Here is a 19,710-nt window from a genome sequence, read left to right on the forward strand (position 1 = left end):
TTTTTATTGAATTCAAATCCCCCTATCTGCCATGGCAGGATTTGAACCCTGGTTCCCTGAGCATTACCCTGGGTCTGTGGATTATTAGTCCAGCGTCAATACTACTACGACATCCCTGTGCTACCCCTGCCATCCCCAGGGGTGGAGTCAGTGCTTAATGGTGAAAGGTCATTCTTGCTACTTGCCATGAACATTTGAAGTTAGACATTAAAACTACAGAAATCACAAAAATGATGAAAACCAGCACACTTGTGACTTTTTAAAAATCTGTTGCATCTTAAGTGTGACCACCATGTGCCTAATGACTGATCCATTTATGAAGACTGAAATAGCACCAATGCCCATGTTTCTCGGTGCAGAATCATCCCAGATTTGCACAAAGTGCGATAGTGGGCAGGAAAAAAGTGGTTTTACCCGCTGGGCGCATTGGTGGGTCTTTGCACCTTATCGTCCCATTCCCGGCACGTCCTGCCTCATTAATAATGCATTCATCGGAAACACGCCGGATCACTGGCAGCTGGGCTCGGATTTGCCCACCCCTACATGACCTCAGCACTTCCTCGCTCCGGGCCTCATATTTAAAGTGCAGCAGAGCACAGCCTACTCCATGTCTACAGACCAGGACTGCTCCAGGCGACAGATGATCCTGAAAGGAAAGAAAACGACAACCCCAAAATTTGGTGATGCTTCCCTGGGGTGCCTGCTGGATGCAATGGGAGGCCACCATGATGCTCCCTACCCCTGCTGTGGCCGCAGGACGTCCACCAGAGTCACCAATCCAGCCTCGGAGCTGGTGGCAGTGGCAGTTGGCACCACCAGAGCACAGAGGAGGTCAGTCATCCAGTGCAGGAAGAGGATGAATGCTCTCATCTGTTCCACCAGGGTAAGGGAACCAGCTCATCACTCTCACCTCACGCACTCACAAACCCATCACACATTCACAGGATCTTAAATCTCAAGGGACAACACCACTAACTCTCTCACACACCCTCACATCTCCATCAGACTCATATCCTCTGGAACTCCGTCCACATCCACACAAACATTCCATCCAGTGCCATGTGTCCTGCTCTCACACCCTCCATCTATTTTCATGCAGGAGAAGCTGACTCAACAGCAGGGAGAGGTCCCAGACCGAGGGCAGAGTAGCCCATATTAGGCTCCTCAATCAGTTTGAGTAGTGTGCCATCGTGCTGACTAGTGAGGACGTGGACCGTACCTGTGAAGATGGTGAGATCGGCAGCAAGCACCCACATGAGGATCCTGCACCATATTATCCATCTCACAATGCAACTGTGAGTGCTCTCTCTCCGGCTTTTGACTCTGCTGCCATGCACTAATTATCTCTACTTTGGTTCACAGGGAGCTCTGCCAAGCGACCGACACCCTCAACCTGCCAGTCCCTCAGCTCCATCTAGGTCATTACCTCCAGCCAAGAGGACACCTCCTCCATTGAAGAGCTGGAAATAAGCAGCCTGGAAGACCCATCACAGTGCTTACACACCCTCCACCAGCACAGACACACACCTCGGTGGGCCCTAGGTCTAGAGCAAGCTTGGGTTCACAATCTGGTGATCACCACATGGACACATGTACACAGAAGGAGGAGGCAGGTTCAGCCAAGCTCCCCAACACTCAGTGGGCTGCTGGGGAAGAGGCATCTATGAGGTCCGAGTCAGGTGACGAGCCTCTGGTTTCAGCCTTCCAACTCATCGTGGAGAGTCGGCAGAAGGTGGGGGAACATCACGCAGGGCTGTTAGAAGCCCTCAACAGGGTGGCATGCAAGTTGAAGGAGTGTGTCTGCCTGCTCCCTAATGAAGTGGTGCCACTCATGCCTGCACACAGGTCTCCATGGGAAGGATGGCAGTTGCCATAGAGAGCCTGGTCCAGCAGAACACAGAGATGTGTGCAGACCTGCATTCCATTGCGGTAGGCATGGATGAGTGCCTGCAGTGGCAAGGCAAGAGGGAAACAGGGCACCTTGATGTCCCTCCAGTTGATCCAACCCCCACGGAGTCAGGCTGGGGCCTCAGGCACCTGAAGTGAGGCGGAGTAGCAGCTGGACCCGCTAGGTTATTCACTCAGAAATCTCAGAGGCTGTCTGCTCCCTCCGAGTCCCCTTTGCCTGTGACCCTCTCAACCCCGCCCTCTGTCACTGCAGAGGGAGCAGCTGGCCCACTGGAGGACAGCCAAAGTAAGCTGGGGCCCTCAATAGACCTCAAGGCCTTGGCTCTCCAGAGGATGCACGCTGAAGTCATCAGAGGCAATAGGGTCAACGATTGTACAGGCTGTCTCCACCCTTGCTGCAGAAATCAGGGCAGCACCTAGAACAAATGATAGGCCTAGAAAAGTTAAGAAATTCCAATAAGTGTTGCACGAGTGAACCCGTGTATAACCTGAAAATATATTCACTTTCACTAAATAACATGTAATGTTGCCTTTCAGCTTCATTAACAGGCTTTGTGAATCCTCCCACTGTTTTCCACACCCCCCTCCCACCCCCAACTAGCAGTTCAGCTACATTCAGCCGGACCACAGGTGATTCTGGAGGGAAAAGTGTTCGCGTGGCAGGGCCTGTCAGAGCCTTGCACAAGCACTCTCCCACGCATGCAGAGCTTTCATCCATCACACCCATTTCACTGCCTTGAACATTTTCAATGCTGCCTGCTGGGGCTCTCTTTCAGTTGTCCATCTGAGCTGCACCTCCGCCCACCCACTGATTGCTCTCCCATGTAACATCTGTGCCCATCCAACACGTGGCTCTGCAACTTTGGATTTTGACAACGATGGTCATCGTCAGGTTTTTGCTCAACTCCTCTGTCCTTTCCCCTCCTCCAGTCACCCATCTCCTTTTCCCCATCACTGTTGACCCCCTTGCATCACCTTCCACCTCCCGACCATCACTTACTAACCCGAACCCTTGTCTTTCCAGTATGTCCAGGTGAACTTGTACATTTCCTACCTTCCTGAGAATCCCACCCCCATCCACATTAACCTCCCAGACCTCCTCCTTCCCTCTCCCAGGTCCATGTCTACCTCTGAGATCCCACCCCCATCCACATTAACCTCCCCGACCTCCTTCCCTCTCCCAGGTCCATGTCTGCCTCTGAGACCCCACCAACCACCCTTACCATTCCTTCTACCACTGCACCCTCAGACTGCCATCCTTCTTTCTCTGCCCCTCTCATACTCACCATTCCTTCCTACTGCACCCACCCTCAGTTCACTCCCTAGGAGCCAGTCATCGACCCCACGATCCTTACCTTGCACGTTCATCTGGACAACCCCCACTTCTTACTCCCTTCTCCAACCTTAAACCCTCCTCCTCACTTACTCCCTCCTCCACCCCTTACTTCCTCCTTCCCCCTCTTACTCTCCCCTCCCCCTGGACTCCTTGCCCCATCCGAACGCCTTCGTCCCACCAAAATCCTTCTCTTACACCTTCCTCTCCCCTCGCCGCATTCTCCCTTGTTACACTCTCCTCCCTCTCGTGTACTCCATCCACCCCCACTCCCAATCTTGCTGAACTGGACTAACCATATAAATACTGTGGCTACAAGAGCAGGTCAGAGGCTAGGAATCCTGTGATGAGTAACTCACCTCCTGACTCCCCAAAACCTCTCCACCATCTACAGGGCACAAGTTAGGAGTGTAATGGATGAGTGCAGCTCCCACAACACTCAAGAAGCTGGACACCGTCCAGGACAAAGCAGCTCTCTTGTTTGGCACCCCATCCACAAACATTCACCCCCTCCACCACAGATGCACAGTGGCAGCAGTGTGCACGATCTACAAGATGCACTGCAGGAATTCACCAAGGCCCCTTCGACAGCACCTTCCAAACCCACGACCACTATCATCTAGAAGGACAAGGGCAACAGATAGATGGGAACACCACCACCTCTAATTTCTCCTCCAAGTCACTCATCATCCTGACTTGGAAATATATCACTGTTCCTTCACTGTCGCTGGGTCAAAATCCTGGAAATCCCTCCCTAATAGCACTGTGGGTGTACCTACACCACGTGGACCGCAGAGGTTCAAGGTGGCAGCTCACCACCACCTTCTCAAGGGCAACTAGTGATGGACAATAAATGCTGGCCCAACCAGCGAAGCCCACATCCCCTGAATGAATGAGAAAAAAACAAACCCCCCCGACACCTTTGTTCTCCATCCCAACCTCGCCCCCCCTTCCTCTCCCAGTCACAACTAGACCTCCCTTTCCTACCTCCACATCCCGCCCCATTCCTCCCCCCCACCCCCGGCCTGTCCCGGTACACCTTCTTCTCCCACTCAGAGATGAAACTTCCTCTCCCTCCCCTCACCGGTCATTCATAGCAGCCCATGGCCAAGACCATGCTGTCCTGAAGCAGACCCCAGACATCAACGGAGACCTCCCACCTTCCATGAGCTGCTTCACGGCAGACCCCTGTCCATGAGAATCCACCAAGCACGCAATGAACATGTTCCTCCAGGGTCCGGTAGCTGTAGGGCTCCAGCATCATCTTCTCCTTGGATGTCCGTGATGTGAGCAAGGCCCTAAAGGTAAGTCACGATTTCTGCATGTGACACATGTCCAGATGGCAAATCTGGCATGGGGGTATGATTCTGGTTGGGCCTTACTTTGCACCCCATTAATAGGATGCAAAGCAGGTTCACGCCAGCCTCCAGCAGGATTCTTGCTCCGCCATGGTGGACACCATCAGATGATCCTGGCGTGAAACCGATTTTTGGCCTTCTCACCATATTGTTCCCCCCTGCTCGTCATGACACCCGACGCCAACAGGGCCAGAAAATTCTGGCCTAAATGTTCCAATTGGGATGATTGCAACCTGAAATGCAGATCAGCTCCTCATTTCCATTACTACAAATGAAGTATGCTTCTGATTAATGCAGTATTTTGAGAAACTTCATAGAAAGAAGCACAAAGGTTAGTTGCAGAATTTACTATATTATACACTACACAATTTTGTACAGTTATATCAATGTTTGAATATGCTGTTAATTGTCGACTATCTTGGCCAATGTTCATTCTGTAATATCCTGGCACTTATATTGTCAGCTGTATAAATTAATTTCTGTGGTGTTGGTTCACCATGAATTAGATTCTTAAATGTTTATTCTGCCCGAAGATTTTTAAGAGGAATCAAATTGTGAATTCTTGCAATTTTTGGAGTGTTTGAATAGATGCTTATGGACTTACTTGATAAGATGTGGAACACAGTCAATATTAGGAATTTTTGAGGTAAACGGTGAAGCTACAGAGGCCTCTTGTTCAGACAGTGAGATCCCTGCATGAGCAGTCTTTAAAGCCTAGAAATAAAAATATTTCAACTCTTGCATATCTGCTTCTCTTCGTGTTTTCAATCCTAACTTTGAGCCTTGTGGAAATTGTGTTTTTTAAACTAGAGTCGTGATTTTCACTGAGATCATTTTTACAGTAAACTGCAAAAATAATGCTGAGAAATTGGACTTGTGATCAAAATGGACAGCAAGTCAGCAAAGTAGTTGCTCTGAGTGCTGGTCCCTGCCAACCTGATATCTGATAGAAATACAGTATTGAGCCTCATTTGAATTAAACAGGTGAGATTCAGATGGCAATAGGGTGGCCAATACATGTTACCAGTCGGGACCTGCTCAATACTAGCCTACTCTGTGGCTGAGCCAGCTGCAGGTAGGTCCTTGAAGGCCAGGGGAAATGAGGGATTTGAGATCCTGACCTCAAATTTTTGCTTCTATCTTTCATTTTTCACCAATAAAACAGGTAAAATGATGTTGAATTTTTCATCCAAACCGCTTGGTAAAGTCATTTCTCAATTTCCCTCAATATTTTTCACTGTAAACGTCTAAGCAGAAAATCATATAAATAGTCAATCAGCAAAACAATTGCTGTACGAGATTCGTTGATGGCAAATCTACCAATAGCCATTGCGCTGAGGGTTCATCAGTAGTAGCTGTAGTAACTGTTATTCTATTTTGTGATACATTGTCCTTGTGTTTTTCTTCCAGCCCTTATTCGACTGAGGTATGAACCTCCTGCAGCTGGAAGGACAGCTGGATAGGCTACCTAATCTAGAAATACTGATTTTGTGCCAATAATGGCCCTGTAGTGGCTACCTTTCTATTTTTCCCTTGTTCAGTGATGCAAAGCATTTGTCCTCGCTCTTGAAAGACTTTGGACTTTGAGGAGGACCATGAGGTGGATGAAGGAATGTCCTTGAAACCATGGTTTAGCAAGGTGAATACTTGGTAAAAGAGTATAATTGATTAAAAGTATGAACAACAAAAGAGGGATAACTCACGTGTAGCCAATACAATCAAAGTGAAGTTACACTTGGACAAATTTGGGGTCAATAGCCAACCGAGAAACATCAAATGAGCAAAGGCCTCTGATTAATAAAATTGTCAGCTTGGCCAAAATCGGGGAGCGTGCTGGCTCTAGTTTACTGCTGAAGTTGCAGTGAGAAAGGGAAAATGTCGCAGACTAGCTCCTGCTTTGTTATTTGCCTCAAGGATGAACCTTGTTCAAAACTTGCTTGCTGTTGCAAAATGAGACAAAGGAAAAGATAAAGGCTGCAGTTGAGAACAGATAAACAAGTCTACACCTGGTTATTCTGCCCAGCCTGGAATCAAGAAGAGATAACAGTACAATTTTTTGGAAAAGCACAAGAAGCATTCAAAGAAATTGTAGGTGAAGAATTGACCCCCTCAACTCTCCCTGAACTAGGATCTGATCATCCTTGGAATGGAGTTATGTTCCCCAGACAAGATTGTATTGATGAAAAATGAAAGATAGAAGCAAAAATTTGTTATCTGGAAAACTGTTGTATCCTAATGTCAATAAAATTAGAAGCTACTTGTAAAGTCTCAGTAGATTCTTAATCTGTTGAGTTCACTAAACAATGGCAAATGACCACTAAAAACTTTGAAGTTTCCCTGAAGCTTAGTAAGAAGCCATTAGTAATATTGTGTTACTAAGTTATTCAGATGAAAGTCAGATGTTTCATTCCTGAGTTGGAGCGCTACAATTGGTTTAAGCACCTCAAACTACAGAAAGGGAATTTACCAAGAAAAGTCATTCTTGATTGCTCTTCAGTCTCCTTCAGCTGGAAAATGCACAATAATTTGAGGCAATGGTGGATTCTAGATTGGCATGATTCCCTCACACTGAAAACACTTAGTTTTACTATCTATTGCCTATATGGAAAGGTTACAGACCTCTTAATTTGATGCAACATGGTAGACACCGCAGGCAAGATTGCAATCTGGCTCACACCACGAAGATTGTTTTAAACTAAATGGTAACTAAACTGATGATATTTCTAGCTCGTTTCATTAAAGCTCTAGATAAATAAAGCAAGGCAGTCAGTGAAGACAGCCTAAGCTGTACACCTACCTATTATCCTGCTCATCTCACAAGATTCAGATACAGCTCAAGCTCTCACCAGGCAAACCTTTAGAGTATTCAAAAGAGGAACCTCAATTTCTGTACATTTTCATTTGATTACTTCTCTGATTCCTTTAAATGCCTCACTCTAGATTGCTATTATGAATCAGTTCTAGTTTTATTTTACTGAAAGACATTAACAGGTTTTTGAGTGTTTTTTTTCTTTATTCTTTCATGGGATGTGGTTGTCTCTGGCAAGGCCAGCTTTGTTGCCCATCCCTAATTACCCTTAGACTGAATCTCTTACTAGGCCATTTCAGAGGGCAGTCAGGAGTCAATCACATTGCTGTAGGTCTAGAGTCACATGTAGGCCAGACCAGATGATGATGGCAGCTTTCTTTCCCTTAAGGACATTAGTGAACCAGATGGATTTTTTATTTTGAACGACAATCAATATTAATTGTTATGGTCATGTTTTATTGAGACTAACTTTCAATTCCAAATTTTTTATTAATTGAATTCAAATTCCACCAGCTGCCATAGCGGAATTTGAACCTCTGTCCCCTGTACGAAATTAGATAAAACTCTTCCCTTGACTAGTTTTTAGTATGTTCTGTGAATGATTTCATTTTCTTATAATCTTGCAGATTTTCTTTATCCACACAAAAAACTGATATGTGCGCCGTAGATAAACATTTAAATTCGATTGAAACAATTCACACTTTGAATGAAGTAACTTGCACAAGTCCACTAATTCCATTCATATCAATGCAAACCATTTTCTTCTGCAAGATTGAAAGGCTATAATCAAAAATTACTTAGGTTTCTTCATTTTATAGTTGTATTAAATCAATGAAACTAAATTAGTTCTAATGAAACTAAATTACTTCTATCCTATAAGTAGGTTATGACTCATGTTGCGCTAATCTTCAAGTTTTGTTAATGCTACATATATTTACATTTAATTTATTAATATTAAATAGTACAGTGTATTGGCTCAGGGTTAATGTTAGCATAGCCACCCTTAATTTTTTCTTACTACTGTCTGTTCTCGGTTGTAATGTATCTGACAAGATATTTTACAGAGATTCTATTTTATGTGGTCTAAAACAAAAATATAATATTTTATAGATGGATGTTAACTGGATTCTACTGATTAGAATTCTAACAATACTTACCCCACAGTCATTTGCACCATCTCCACACATTCCCACATAATAACTGGAAAATAAAAGAAAGTAATTTCCAAGAAATGTCCAAGTATTCTCAGAAGAATGGTCCATCTCTAGATGCTTTTCTTCAAGAATGTACATAATCTCTTTAACTGGATTATTAAATTACATGTAAAGCCTCTTTTGAAATTCTACATGTGCAGTTTGAAAGTGCTGAAAGTTAATTCATTGCATTGCTTCAGACATTTGATACTAATTATGCTTATAGACCTTAAGATTAAACTATCACTTCTGCACTGAAATAACATTTAGGACCAAAAGCTCACTCAGATTTACTGCAAAAATAACTAGGAGGTAAATGTGATGTTTTAAAGTTCTAATTTGCACAAAGTTGAGCAGTAAGTGGACATTTCCATACTTCCAGGAACTGTAATGGAGGAAGTATTCAGGAATTATTTAAGAAACAGCTTGATTCTATGAATATGGGCAGTAGGTTTGTTCTAGGTGGATGCATGAACATACAATGAATGGTCTTTTGGATCTGAATCCATCTTGTGATATTGATTCTGCAAATATTTTTCTTAATCTATTTTTAACAGTACAGTTGTAGAGAAAAGGAACAGAAAATTATTGGCATAAAAGAATGCAAAAGATTTGCTGAATTGTCAAGGGAAACTTATTTGCATAAGACCTATAAATGAAAATAAATTATTTTAGCTCTGATTTTAGATTTATAGTCAGACTGCTACCAGAGACAGGTGAATAAATTTAATTGATGGCAATATGAAAATAAGAACATTAAAAATAATCAATTGTAAAGTGTTCACTAGGCTTTTACCCAGTGATTACAACTTAATGAGTAACACCATCCTACAGCTTTATTGCTCTTTAAATGAAACAATTTGATATCCGAATTGGCCTTTGCTTACAGTGAATCAATTGAAAATCATACAATTGAAATCATGGTAAATTATTGCTCATGGCTAATGGTGCTCACTGGAGACCATTTTTTGTTTGACTTAGCATGTCTTTATTTTAGTCAAAAACTATGCATTTATAAAACTTACTCCAATTTTTGAAACTCCTCTATCAGGCTTCCCTTCTGGTTTGGTGACATTCTGGCAAAAACTGTAGCACTTATAAGCAACTGAAATGAAAATGCAGTTGAGAAGTTTTACTTGGAGTAGTGCTTAATGATATTGTTATACATGCACAAAGACATCATTTAAGAAAATTAGACATAATATGATTATACAGTTATCCTTTGTATTAGATAACGTATTAGATACCTTAGGTAGTAAATGATAGAAGTGTTGTATTAAAATGTCATAGGATTTTCCAGTCATAACAAAATGAAAGTTTTTCTTTTCAAACCCATCTATAGGAATTTTCGTTTCCTTGAACATATAAATACATTTTGTTTTTAATATTATTAGACAAAATTATACAGCCAAAAATAATATTCCTATAATACGCTTGGGTGTGTGTTAGAGTAAAGTTGTTAATAGCAATGAAATTAAAGCTTGTGTGGCCTATGAGTAACATTGGACAAATAACTCATACAGTAATAATGAATTGAAAGCTTTCATTTTACAGTGTAGTACTAACTTTTATTTTATGCATCATAAAATTGATAAATTAGTAACCCAGTGCTAAAAAACCCTCATAATATTACAATACCTGTTACATCATTCCATAAACTACAGCCCAATATCCCAATGTATGGGCCAACATACATACACAAATATAATCACTTGAAATAGCTGACTGAGTTGCTTGACGGAAATTCAAACTATTGGTTCTAGTTGGTATACTGCTTAGATATTGTTCACAAAATTTATAATGTTCCTCAGAAGATTATAACTTTGTGACTCACTGATAACTAATTATTGCAGGATATTCATTAAATACAACATTATTGTGAATACAAGCACCTAATATTCATTCAATGCTTACATCAGTACAAATCTGATCATTGTTCTTGCCATTTTCCATTAACTTCCAGCTGATGACAGCTGGAACTGATTCCTTTGCTTTTGAGGCTTCAATTAAAATGATTTTGTGAGTTAATGGAATCATCCCAGCATTTCTCGCCACTGTAACAGCTGTCTGCAAGTTATCGCCTGTGGAAAGTGACTGCACTTTAAAAACGGTTTGTAACAGTCTCACTGCTAAATGAAAAAGAAAACTGAATCATTTTATCACTGCCCAATCACATGCTTTGAGTGGTTCATCAATCTTTGCACCACTGGCATATGTTTCTCAAAAAGTTCTTCACACAGTATTAATATGCAAATTAGACCAAGTAAAAAAAAACAGTCTCTAATAAGCCATGAATCTTATCCTTACAAAACTTGGAGAACATGACAAGCCTTAATTTTAAGGAATACTCTCTCATTGTAATTGGCAAGTTTTCTGTTCAACATAAATTGGAGCTAATGTGTTTGCCTAGGCTGTGAGTGTCAGCGTACTGGACCACGGAGCCCAATTGTAGTCTTCCCTGCCATCTACAGCAATCACTAGACGTAGTTAGGAATGGTCATGTCAGGCAATTTTCTCCTTTGATCTCAGGTCAGTTATAACACCACTATAGCCCATTGTTTGAGATTGGCTAATTCCAGACAGACTGAATTTGGGAGTTTTCTAATTTGTATGGCTCACTACCCTAACTGAATAAGCCATTAGGTAACATATTAGCATATTTACAATAGATTGAATAAGACATAAGAAATTTCCCAAGCACCTGTGATCATAACTGTTCGAATCCTGGCATTGGACAATTCAGATAGAACAGGGATTGTCTGTGGTTTCAGTTTGTTCTCCAGAATCAGTAACCCAAGAAATACTAGGTCAGATTCCACATCTTCCCTATGGTAAATTAAGAAAAAATAAAGCAATTATTATAATTTTTTATGCACCTGATGCACATTTGAGCCTGTACATTTTTCAATTAAGTGCTTTGAGCCAATACTCTGCTTATAGTTCAGTAAAGATAGGATTCAGGTATTGGATATCGTTACAGTTACATCATACGTCTATAAAGCATATTGGGGGATAGACATTTTACTTCTAGAAAGCAACATTGAATATGGACACTGTACCTTCACAAAATGAACCCCAGAGAGTCAGGTGACTTATTTTGTGGTTTCTGTACAGAGACAGACATGTCTGAACATATCTCTGGGAATAATTACAAAAAATGCAAATGGAAATCCCACATGTTGATTGACCTCACTTCACCATTTCAATGGAAGAGATTTAAAATGACAATGGTTGTTAGACTTGCTGGCCCCCCTGATGATGAACTTCAAATAACAACAGCATTTCAGGGGCTAATCATAGTTGGAATGTTGATGAGCTAGCAGACATCCTTCATTGTGCAACAAATTGCTTAACCATCAACCTATTGTGTGGACAATGGAAAACATTGATGCTGTTTTCATGTGACAGAAACTGGCTTGTGATCAGAAATACCTGTAAGTACCTTATTAATCCACAAGGACAGGTCGGGGAAGGTCAATCTGATATACAAAGACTAGAGAGAAGCCCAAGGGAGGATCCTACCTCAAAAGTCACCTTAGGTAGAGAATTGGGGCTGACTCGTTTTACCTGCCAGAGTGTAGTTCTTCACTACAGGGGCTTGCCCAACTTTGACTGGAAAGCAGGGAGGTGGCGGCATAGTGGTATTATCACTATTATCACTGCACTAGTATTCCAGAGACTCAAGGTAACGCTCTGGGGCCCCAGGTTCAAATCCCACCATGGCAGATGGTGAAATTTGCATTCAATAAAAATCTGGAATTAAAAGTCTGGTGACAACCATGAAACCATTGCTGATTGTTGTAAAAACCCATCTGGTTCACTAATGTCCTTTAGGGAAGGAAATCTGACATCCTTACCTGGTCTAGTCTACACATGGCTCCAGATCAACAGAAATATGGTTGACTCTTAAAATGCCCTCTGAGCAAGGGCAATTGGGGATGTGCAATAAATGCTGGCCTAGCCATGGACACCCCCATGAACAAGTAAAAAAAAAAAACCAGAAGCTAGCTGTTGTTTGGGGTGAACCAGTGTGAATCCATCACAAGAAACCTCCAACCTTCATTTTTCTCCAGTAGATCAAGAGGGAATCCTTTAGGCCTGTAACATTTTTAACTACCATCTTGAGGACTGATTAGAAGTGTCTTCTTTTACCCTTTAAGGAATCTAAGTGCATGTTACATCTTTAGAAATCGACTCCTCTTGTGTGTGTATCTAGTATTTGTGAAGAGTGAGTGTTGTGATTACTTTTTGTGTATTGTGAGAAATAAAGATTTGTCCTTTCTTTTGTTTTAAACCTACAAGAAAGCCTGTTTTGTGTCTGTTCTTTAGGGTCACATCGCTCAAAAATATATTTTGTTCCTTTCAGCTGAGAGATGAGAAAAGGGGGGTAAATTATCCCACCTCTCTCCTTGCCCATAACGTTATCCATAAAATGCAGTTCTCAGATTTATGCAAAATAAAAACTAGATTTTGATAGATGCTGGTATTTCTCCATTCCTTTCAAAAAGTACTTGCATGTAGAAAAGGGTGTGCAATTTTCTCTTAGACCGGAATTATGATCCCCTCCCAATGTGCATATAAAGTTAAACAGAAAATGCTGAAAAAACTCAGTAGGTCTAGCAGCATCTGTGGAGAGGGAAAGAGAGTTAACGTTTCGAGTCTGTATGACCCTTCTTCAGAGCTGAAGAGAAGTGGAAATGTGATGAAATCTACACTGTTTAAGTGGGGTGGGGCAGGTGGAGCTGGATAGAAGACCAGTGATAGGTAGGGACAAAGGAGGGATTAACAAAGATGTCATAAACTAAAGGACAAAGGGACTTAATGGTACTGTTAGTGCTAAAAAAAAAAGGTGCTGATAGTGGCATAAAGGTAAGAAAGCAGAATGTGATAAGAGCAGAACAAGGGTAGCATTTTGTGAAAGAACAACATGGAAAAAGTAACTGATGGCCCTGGAGGGGGGAGGGGGCTGTGGTGGGGAAAAAAAGGATAGAAAATAGGATAGAAAGGGGGTTAAAAAAAGGGGATAAAACCACAGATAAATGAATAAAAATAAAAATAAGTGGATAAAAAATAAAAATGAATGTAGAAAAAAGGGGGATTAAAAAAGGGAGTGAGGATGGAGGAGAAAGTTCATAGCCTGAAGTTGTTGAACTCAATGTTAAGCCTGGAAGACTGTAAAGTGCCTAGTCGGAAGATGAGCTGCTGTTCCTCCAGTTTGTGTTAGGCTTCACTGGAACATTGCAGCAGGCCAAGGATGGGCATGTGGGCATGAGAGCAGGATGGTGTGTTGAAATGGCAAGCGACAGGAAGGTCTGGGTCACACTTGTGGACAGAGCGGAGGTGTTCTGCAAAACGGTCACCCAGTCTGCGTTTGGTCTCACGATGTAGAGGAGACCACATTCATACAATGCTAACCTTGTTCTGCTATTATCACATTCTGCTTTCTTGCCTTTATGCCACTATCACCACCTTTTTAGCACTAACCACTACCATTAACATTCCCTTTGTCCTTTAGTTCATGACATCTTTGTCAATCCCTCCTTTGTCCCCACCTACCACTGGCCTTCTATCCAGGTCGACCTGCCCCACCCACTTTAAACAGTATAAATGTCATCACATTTCCACTTCTCTTCAGCTCTGAAGGGTCATACAGACCTGAAATGTTAACTCTGTTTCTCGCGCCACAGATGCTGCTAGACCTGCTGAGTTTTTCCAGCATTTTCAGTTTTCGTTTCAGATTTCCAGTATCAGCAGTATTTTGCTTTTATCTGAGGCATACAAAGTTATCCTGATTTCCAGTAAAAATCCCTTGGAACAGTTCTCAAATTTTCTGGCTTCCCTTTCAAACTGCAAACAAATAGTTGCAGATGAAGATATGTTAGGACAGATTCTGGTGTCAGTTGGATTGGGTGCCAGCCAGTACTTCAAATTAAAAAAAATCCAAACAATCAAAGTCATGAATGGAAGGAAAACTCACCCTTTCTTTCTGCACAGATCATATAGAACAACGGGGTATGTGTTACACACATTCAGAAGTACAGGATAGCTTACTGCACAATCCCAGAAGGTTTCAACAGAACTGTTTGCACTGGTGGCATGGAAAATCAGATCGGAGCGACAGATGTGATAAACTTGAAGAGTTAACTTTTAACATTTGATATTTGGATTCAATATTCCATATAAATACATCTATTTATAATTTCTGGTGCAAGCTCGCACTCTAAGAAGTCAGGGATGGATTGGTTGAGTCTTCCTCTGCCTGGTGCTGGACACCCATGGAAATAGAAGATGTGAGGTCACCTTGGGTCTCATTTACACCAATTTCCACTTTGCTGAGGGACCGCTGTATACCATGGGCATCATAAAAAGGGGAATAATCCAACGATCTCCAGCCACTTTTGGTGGCCTTTGCATACAGGAAATGGGAACTCCCAGGAAAAAAGGCAGGAAAATTAAGCTCTATATTTTGCCAAGCTACACAGCTGTACCGTTTTGTTAGTGATTTTTTTTTAAATAAGAATTTTATACCCTACTTAAGAGTAGACTTGATATTCACATTTATATGAGTAAATGTTTTGTGTTTAGCATATGTCAGAAACACTACACCTTTTATAAAGAATATTTTAAAAAATCTGAGGAGCTTATTGAATAATAAAAACATGTTAGAAAACTGTTTTGTGCCTCCTGTTGTTTAGGACCAACTTTTATATCTATACACCAGACTCAAAATTTTGCTTGTTATGTTTAGTTGTATAGTCCTCCAACAGTGTGAATGCTGCAACAAAATTGAAACAGATTATAGATAAGCAACAATTGACATTTATTAAATCATTTTGTGGTAGTTTGAATTAATAAATTTACATGTTTCTTTGAAATTGTGTTCTGTTCCAACTATAAAGTGGCATGATTAATGTACTGAAGGAGGAATATCCCAGTGTACAGTGATTGGAGTATATTGGAGTATAGTGAGTATTGGAGTGACTGGTCTGACTCACCTTTTTAAATTGGCTACTGTGATGTCTCTGCCATTCCAAAGAGACTTAAATGCAAATCCAATAACTCGAAAACCCTGCTTCGTGTAACGCTGTAGTTCAGTTGAGAAACTCCGTGGAACTGCAAGATTTGTGAATTTATGATGTAAATTACAGTAATTTAGCATTATTACAACATATTCTCCTTTCTGACAAAGACAAATATAAAGAGATAAAAACTTAGGTACACCTGATTTTGGGTGTGGATTACAACTCCCATGCCCAGTCCCATTGAGGCAGGCAATATCCAAATTTTGTGCTGCATCCTCATTTGCCTGGTTTTATTGTGCAGCCACATGTGACCCATGCTGCTGGATGGTTTCGTGCTCAACAAGATTAGCATGTGTTCCAGCTAGCCCTCAACTCTTAAAGGCAGTTTGCTCCTCTTAAAGCGAACTGTACTGTCTGAAAGGAAACTGCTGCTCTCTGGCAGTACAACAACAGTCTGCAACTGGAAACAAAGCAACTAGAACACCTGGCAGAATCCCAGGTTCAAGGATGTGGCACTAAAAGCCTTAGACATGGAGATGGACAGGAGTAGAGAGGCCATGTTTCTGTACGAAGCCATCCAGGATTGCCCTCCAAAGCGAATGGGTGCAGCTGGCCAGGAAGATCTATGCAAGGAATCCGGTGCTGAGCCTGGCAGCAGTGCCAGTGACCTCATGCAGGTGATCAGGATTAGGGAATGCATTTTTACATGACATCTCCTACCCGCCAAACCACCAATGTCTCACGCTGATCAATACACCACACCCCCTTCACTCATCCACAAGCAGTCCTAGCAGTCAGGACTGAGGCCCTACATTAAGAGAATCCACATCACCCTCCCAATGGTGCCAGCCTCACACACACCTCTTGCTGTGTCTATGTACCTCCAGCTACTCAGCTCTCACGGGCACAGTGTCCCAATACATTACAGCACAAGCACTGATATTCTTCCCTTTCTCTTGCAGGACATGGTAGCGCACAAAAGAAGGGTGCAGAACAGAATTTACAAAGGACAAGAATGCCTTCATTACCTGAGCCTTATAGAGGAGATGGCTCTCCACATCATGGGTTTGGCTGCATTAGTTCTGGTGTCACCAAGAGCATTCAGGTTGACGATATGTTCCAGTCTTATGCTCATTCACAATTCTCAGTTCACCGTCACCCCACTATCTGGCATGAACTGAAAGCTGCAGACGGTGTGACTTTTTGCTTTCCAACGCACTGGACCCCCTTCTTATATCAACCCTCCCCTATTGATTTTTTGCTTTCAGATACCCAAGGACTTGTGGCTGTCCAGGCACATCAGTCTCAGGGGGGACAGAGAAAGCAACCCCACACCACTGATGAAGAAGCACCATCACTTGATCTGACACTTGCAGCGAAAAGCTCAGATACTGACATTGCATGTGCCTTGGAGGGTAGTATAGGATCTGCATCAGTCACTGCGCTTGAGTGAAAGGGTGAAAGGAAAGGATCGCCAGCTCCCCGAGAATAAAACCTTACACAAGTTCTGCTGCAGGGAGCTCAGATGAGGACTTTGATGGAGCAGCATACAGGAGAATGCTGGTGAGCATGGACACCAACTTGTTTGGTGTATTGGCTAGCCTGCCAGGCAGTCTCCTGTTAAAGTCAAAGGGCATGGGGGAGTCCAGCTTAAATTTGGCAGAGGACAACCTTTCCAGGGGGAAATGGTGGCCAACTTCATGACAGCAGTGCTACAGCATTTGGTGTTTGCTCTCTCAGCTTCTATTGCAGTACAGGAAGAAGGCAGCCAATACCTCAGCACTGTAATGGAAGCTCAGACAGAGGTCATGAGATCTATTCTTGCTGCCATGCGGACTCAGGCTATTGCCATCAGGTCTGCGGATCTCATTGCTCAAAGAGTTATGCAAGCTCTTGTGGCAGTCCAGCATGCTGTCTGCAAGCTGTAGTGACTGAAGGTATAGCCCTTCTACTGATTATCAAGGGCCACATGATGTTCTTGGAGGCTCTGTCCAATGAGCCCTGAGCACAGGTAATCTGAGGGGGGGGGCGGTTTCCTGTCGAGGATCCTTTTCAAGCATGTAGCATCTGAAAAACTCTCTGTAATAAAGTTTATGTTTCTTGTTGAAACCTGTCCGGTATGTCAATTCATTACATTTGGCGAAGAGGGTAAAATAGCTCCAACGCAGCACCTTACCTTGTTAACGCGAGTACGTCAAATCTTAAAAAAGAAAAGACTAATCACCAGTCATAACACTCTTCAGCAGAATCGACCCTTATGGTGTGACTAGGAAAGACTGGAGATAGTATGCAGAGCACCTTGGATTTTATTTCGTAGCAGAGGAAAAGCAGAAAGCAATCATTTTGAGTGTGTGTGGTAGCAAGACATACAATCTCTTCTGCAGCCTGACAGCCCTGAACACACCCAATTCTAAGTCCTTTAATGAATTAGTGGACCTTGTGCAAATGCATTTCCAGCTGAAGCCATCCATAATAACGCAAAAGTTCAAGTTTAATTCCAAAGTTGGAGCCCCGGGAGAGTCCATCGCAATCTATATAGCGAAGTTGAAGCAGTTGACAGAACATTGCGACACTAAATGACATGCTGAGGGACCATTAGTTTGTGGAGTTCATGACGAAGCCATTCACACCGTTTATTCACAGAGGTCGACATCGATTTGAAGCGAGCCCTGGAAATAGCACTAGCCATGGAAATTGCTGTGCAGGCTTTGCAACACACGCAACACGGCGCCATTCTTCATGTGGGGCAGGAACCTACCGCAGGCAAGGCGCGAAAACCAGAGACGCAGCAGCGAAATGAGAGGCAATGTCCACTATTAGTAACATGGAAAGGCCGACTAGAAACACCTCAGCAGCGACTCCAAGGTTAATTTGTTATGTGGAGGTGACCACGTATTGGACACCTGCAGTTTCAAGGAAGCAGAATGGCATCAGAAAGGTCACGTAGTAAGGCACTGCAGGGCGAAGTCAAGACAGCCCATAAAGCAGCAAACCAACATGATTGAATTGAAAAATACTGCAGAACCTGAAGCTGCCAATACAGCGTCTATTCCCCGTACAACGTCACCACTGTAAAAACCAAACCTACCACAGTCACAATCCAAGTTAATGGGAAGCCACTAATAATGGAGGTAGATACGGGAGTCTCAAATACAGCGGTTGGAGAGCACACTTTTAAATACCTAAATCAAGGTACCCAGCCACTGAATCTGGAGCGGACAACCGCTAAATTAAAGACATACAGTGGAGAATCTATACAGGTAAAAGGCATTGCCACAGTACCAGTGTCTTAAAGGCAACAGATAGCTCAGCTTCCAGTGATAATAGTGACAGGAAAAGGACTTAGTCTTTTGGCCGAGGCTGGTTACAAAAAAATCAAGCTTGACTGGTCTGAAATATTTCACTTGAGAACAGAAGTTCCTGAACTGCTAAGGAAATATGACAGTGTATTTCGGGGTGAATTAGAGAAGTTAAATGGATTGCAAGCAAAAATATATGTGGATTTTCAGGCGACACCATGTTTCTCGAAGGCCAGACCTGTGTCTTATGTGTTGATGGAGGCGGTGCATGCAGAACTGTGCCAGTTAGAAAAGGTAGGCATCGTCCAACCTGTCCAATTCTCAGAATAGGCAGCATGCATAGTTCCAACAGTTAAACCTGACCAAACTATACGCGTTTGTGGGGACTATAAATTGAGATCCTTCTCCACAGCCAAGGAGGGTTATTCCCTACTAGAAAAGGAAGATTTATCGGTGATATTCGGAATGAAGAAATTCCACCAGTATCTGTCTGGAAGTATAGGACCATATTGTATTGTTATTGTATAGGACCATAAGCCACTAATGGGCTTATTCAGTGAGGATAAGGCCATTCTGCTAACAGCATCAGCAAGAATTCAACATTGGGCTTTGATATTATCTGTGTATGACTCTACCTTTATGCACCGCCCTGGCTTGCATATTGCAAATTCAGATGCACTCAGTCGTCTCACGTTACCAGATAGCATTATACGTGCTCCAGTGCCACAAGAAGTTGTGCTTGTGCTGAATTTCTTAGACTCTTCACCTGTGTGTGCGAAGCAAATTAG

The 19,710-nt window shown here is 42.6% G+C and overlaps 1 protein-coding gene across 5 annotated transcripts in view; it reads right to left on the minus strand.

The window, feature by feature from the left end:
* The window catches only part of LOC144693818 (putative cation-transporting ATPase 13A4), a 130,561-nt gene that overhangs the window by 38,979 nt on the left and 71,872 nt on the right, over positions 1-19,710 (minus strand). For all 5 annotated transcript variants that reach the window (XR_013579604.1, XM_078563872.1, XM_078563871.1 and 2 more), the window contains 7 exons: positions 15,597-15,714; positions 11,303-11,427; positions 10,516-10,682; positions 9,849-9,956; positions 9,627-9,706; positions 8,566-8,608; positions 5,204-5,313 (listed from right to left, as the gene is read on the minus strand). Coding sequence is in view for 4 of the 5 variants with exons in the window: in XM_078563872.1 (XP_078419998.1) it covers positions 5,204-5,313; positions 8,566-8,608; positions 9,627-9,706; positions 9,849-9,956; positions 10,516-10,682; positions 11,303-11,427; positions 15,597-15,714 (751 nt within the window). In the remaining variant the exon portion in view is untranslated. The remainder of the gene's footprint in view (positions 1-5,203; positions 5,314-8,565; positions 8,609-9,626; positions 9,707-9,848; positions 9,957-10,515; positions 10,683-11,302; positions 11,428-15,596; positions 15,715-19,710) is intronic.

This window comes from Cetorhinus maximus, chromosome 19 (assembly GCF_964194155.1).
Source record: "Cetorhinus maximus chromosome 19, sCetMax3.hap1.1, whole genome shotgun sequence".
In the NCBI taxonomy this organism is placed as follows: domain Eukaryota; kingdom Metazoa; phylum Chordata; class Chondrichthyes; order Lamniformes; family Cetorhinidae; genus Cetorhinus; species Cetorhinus maximus.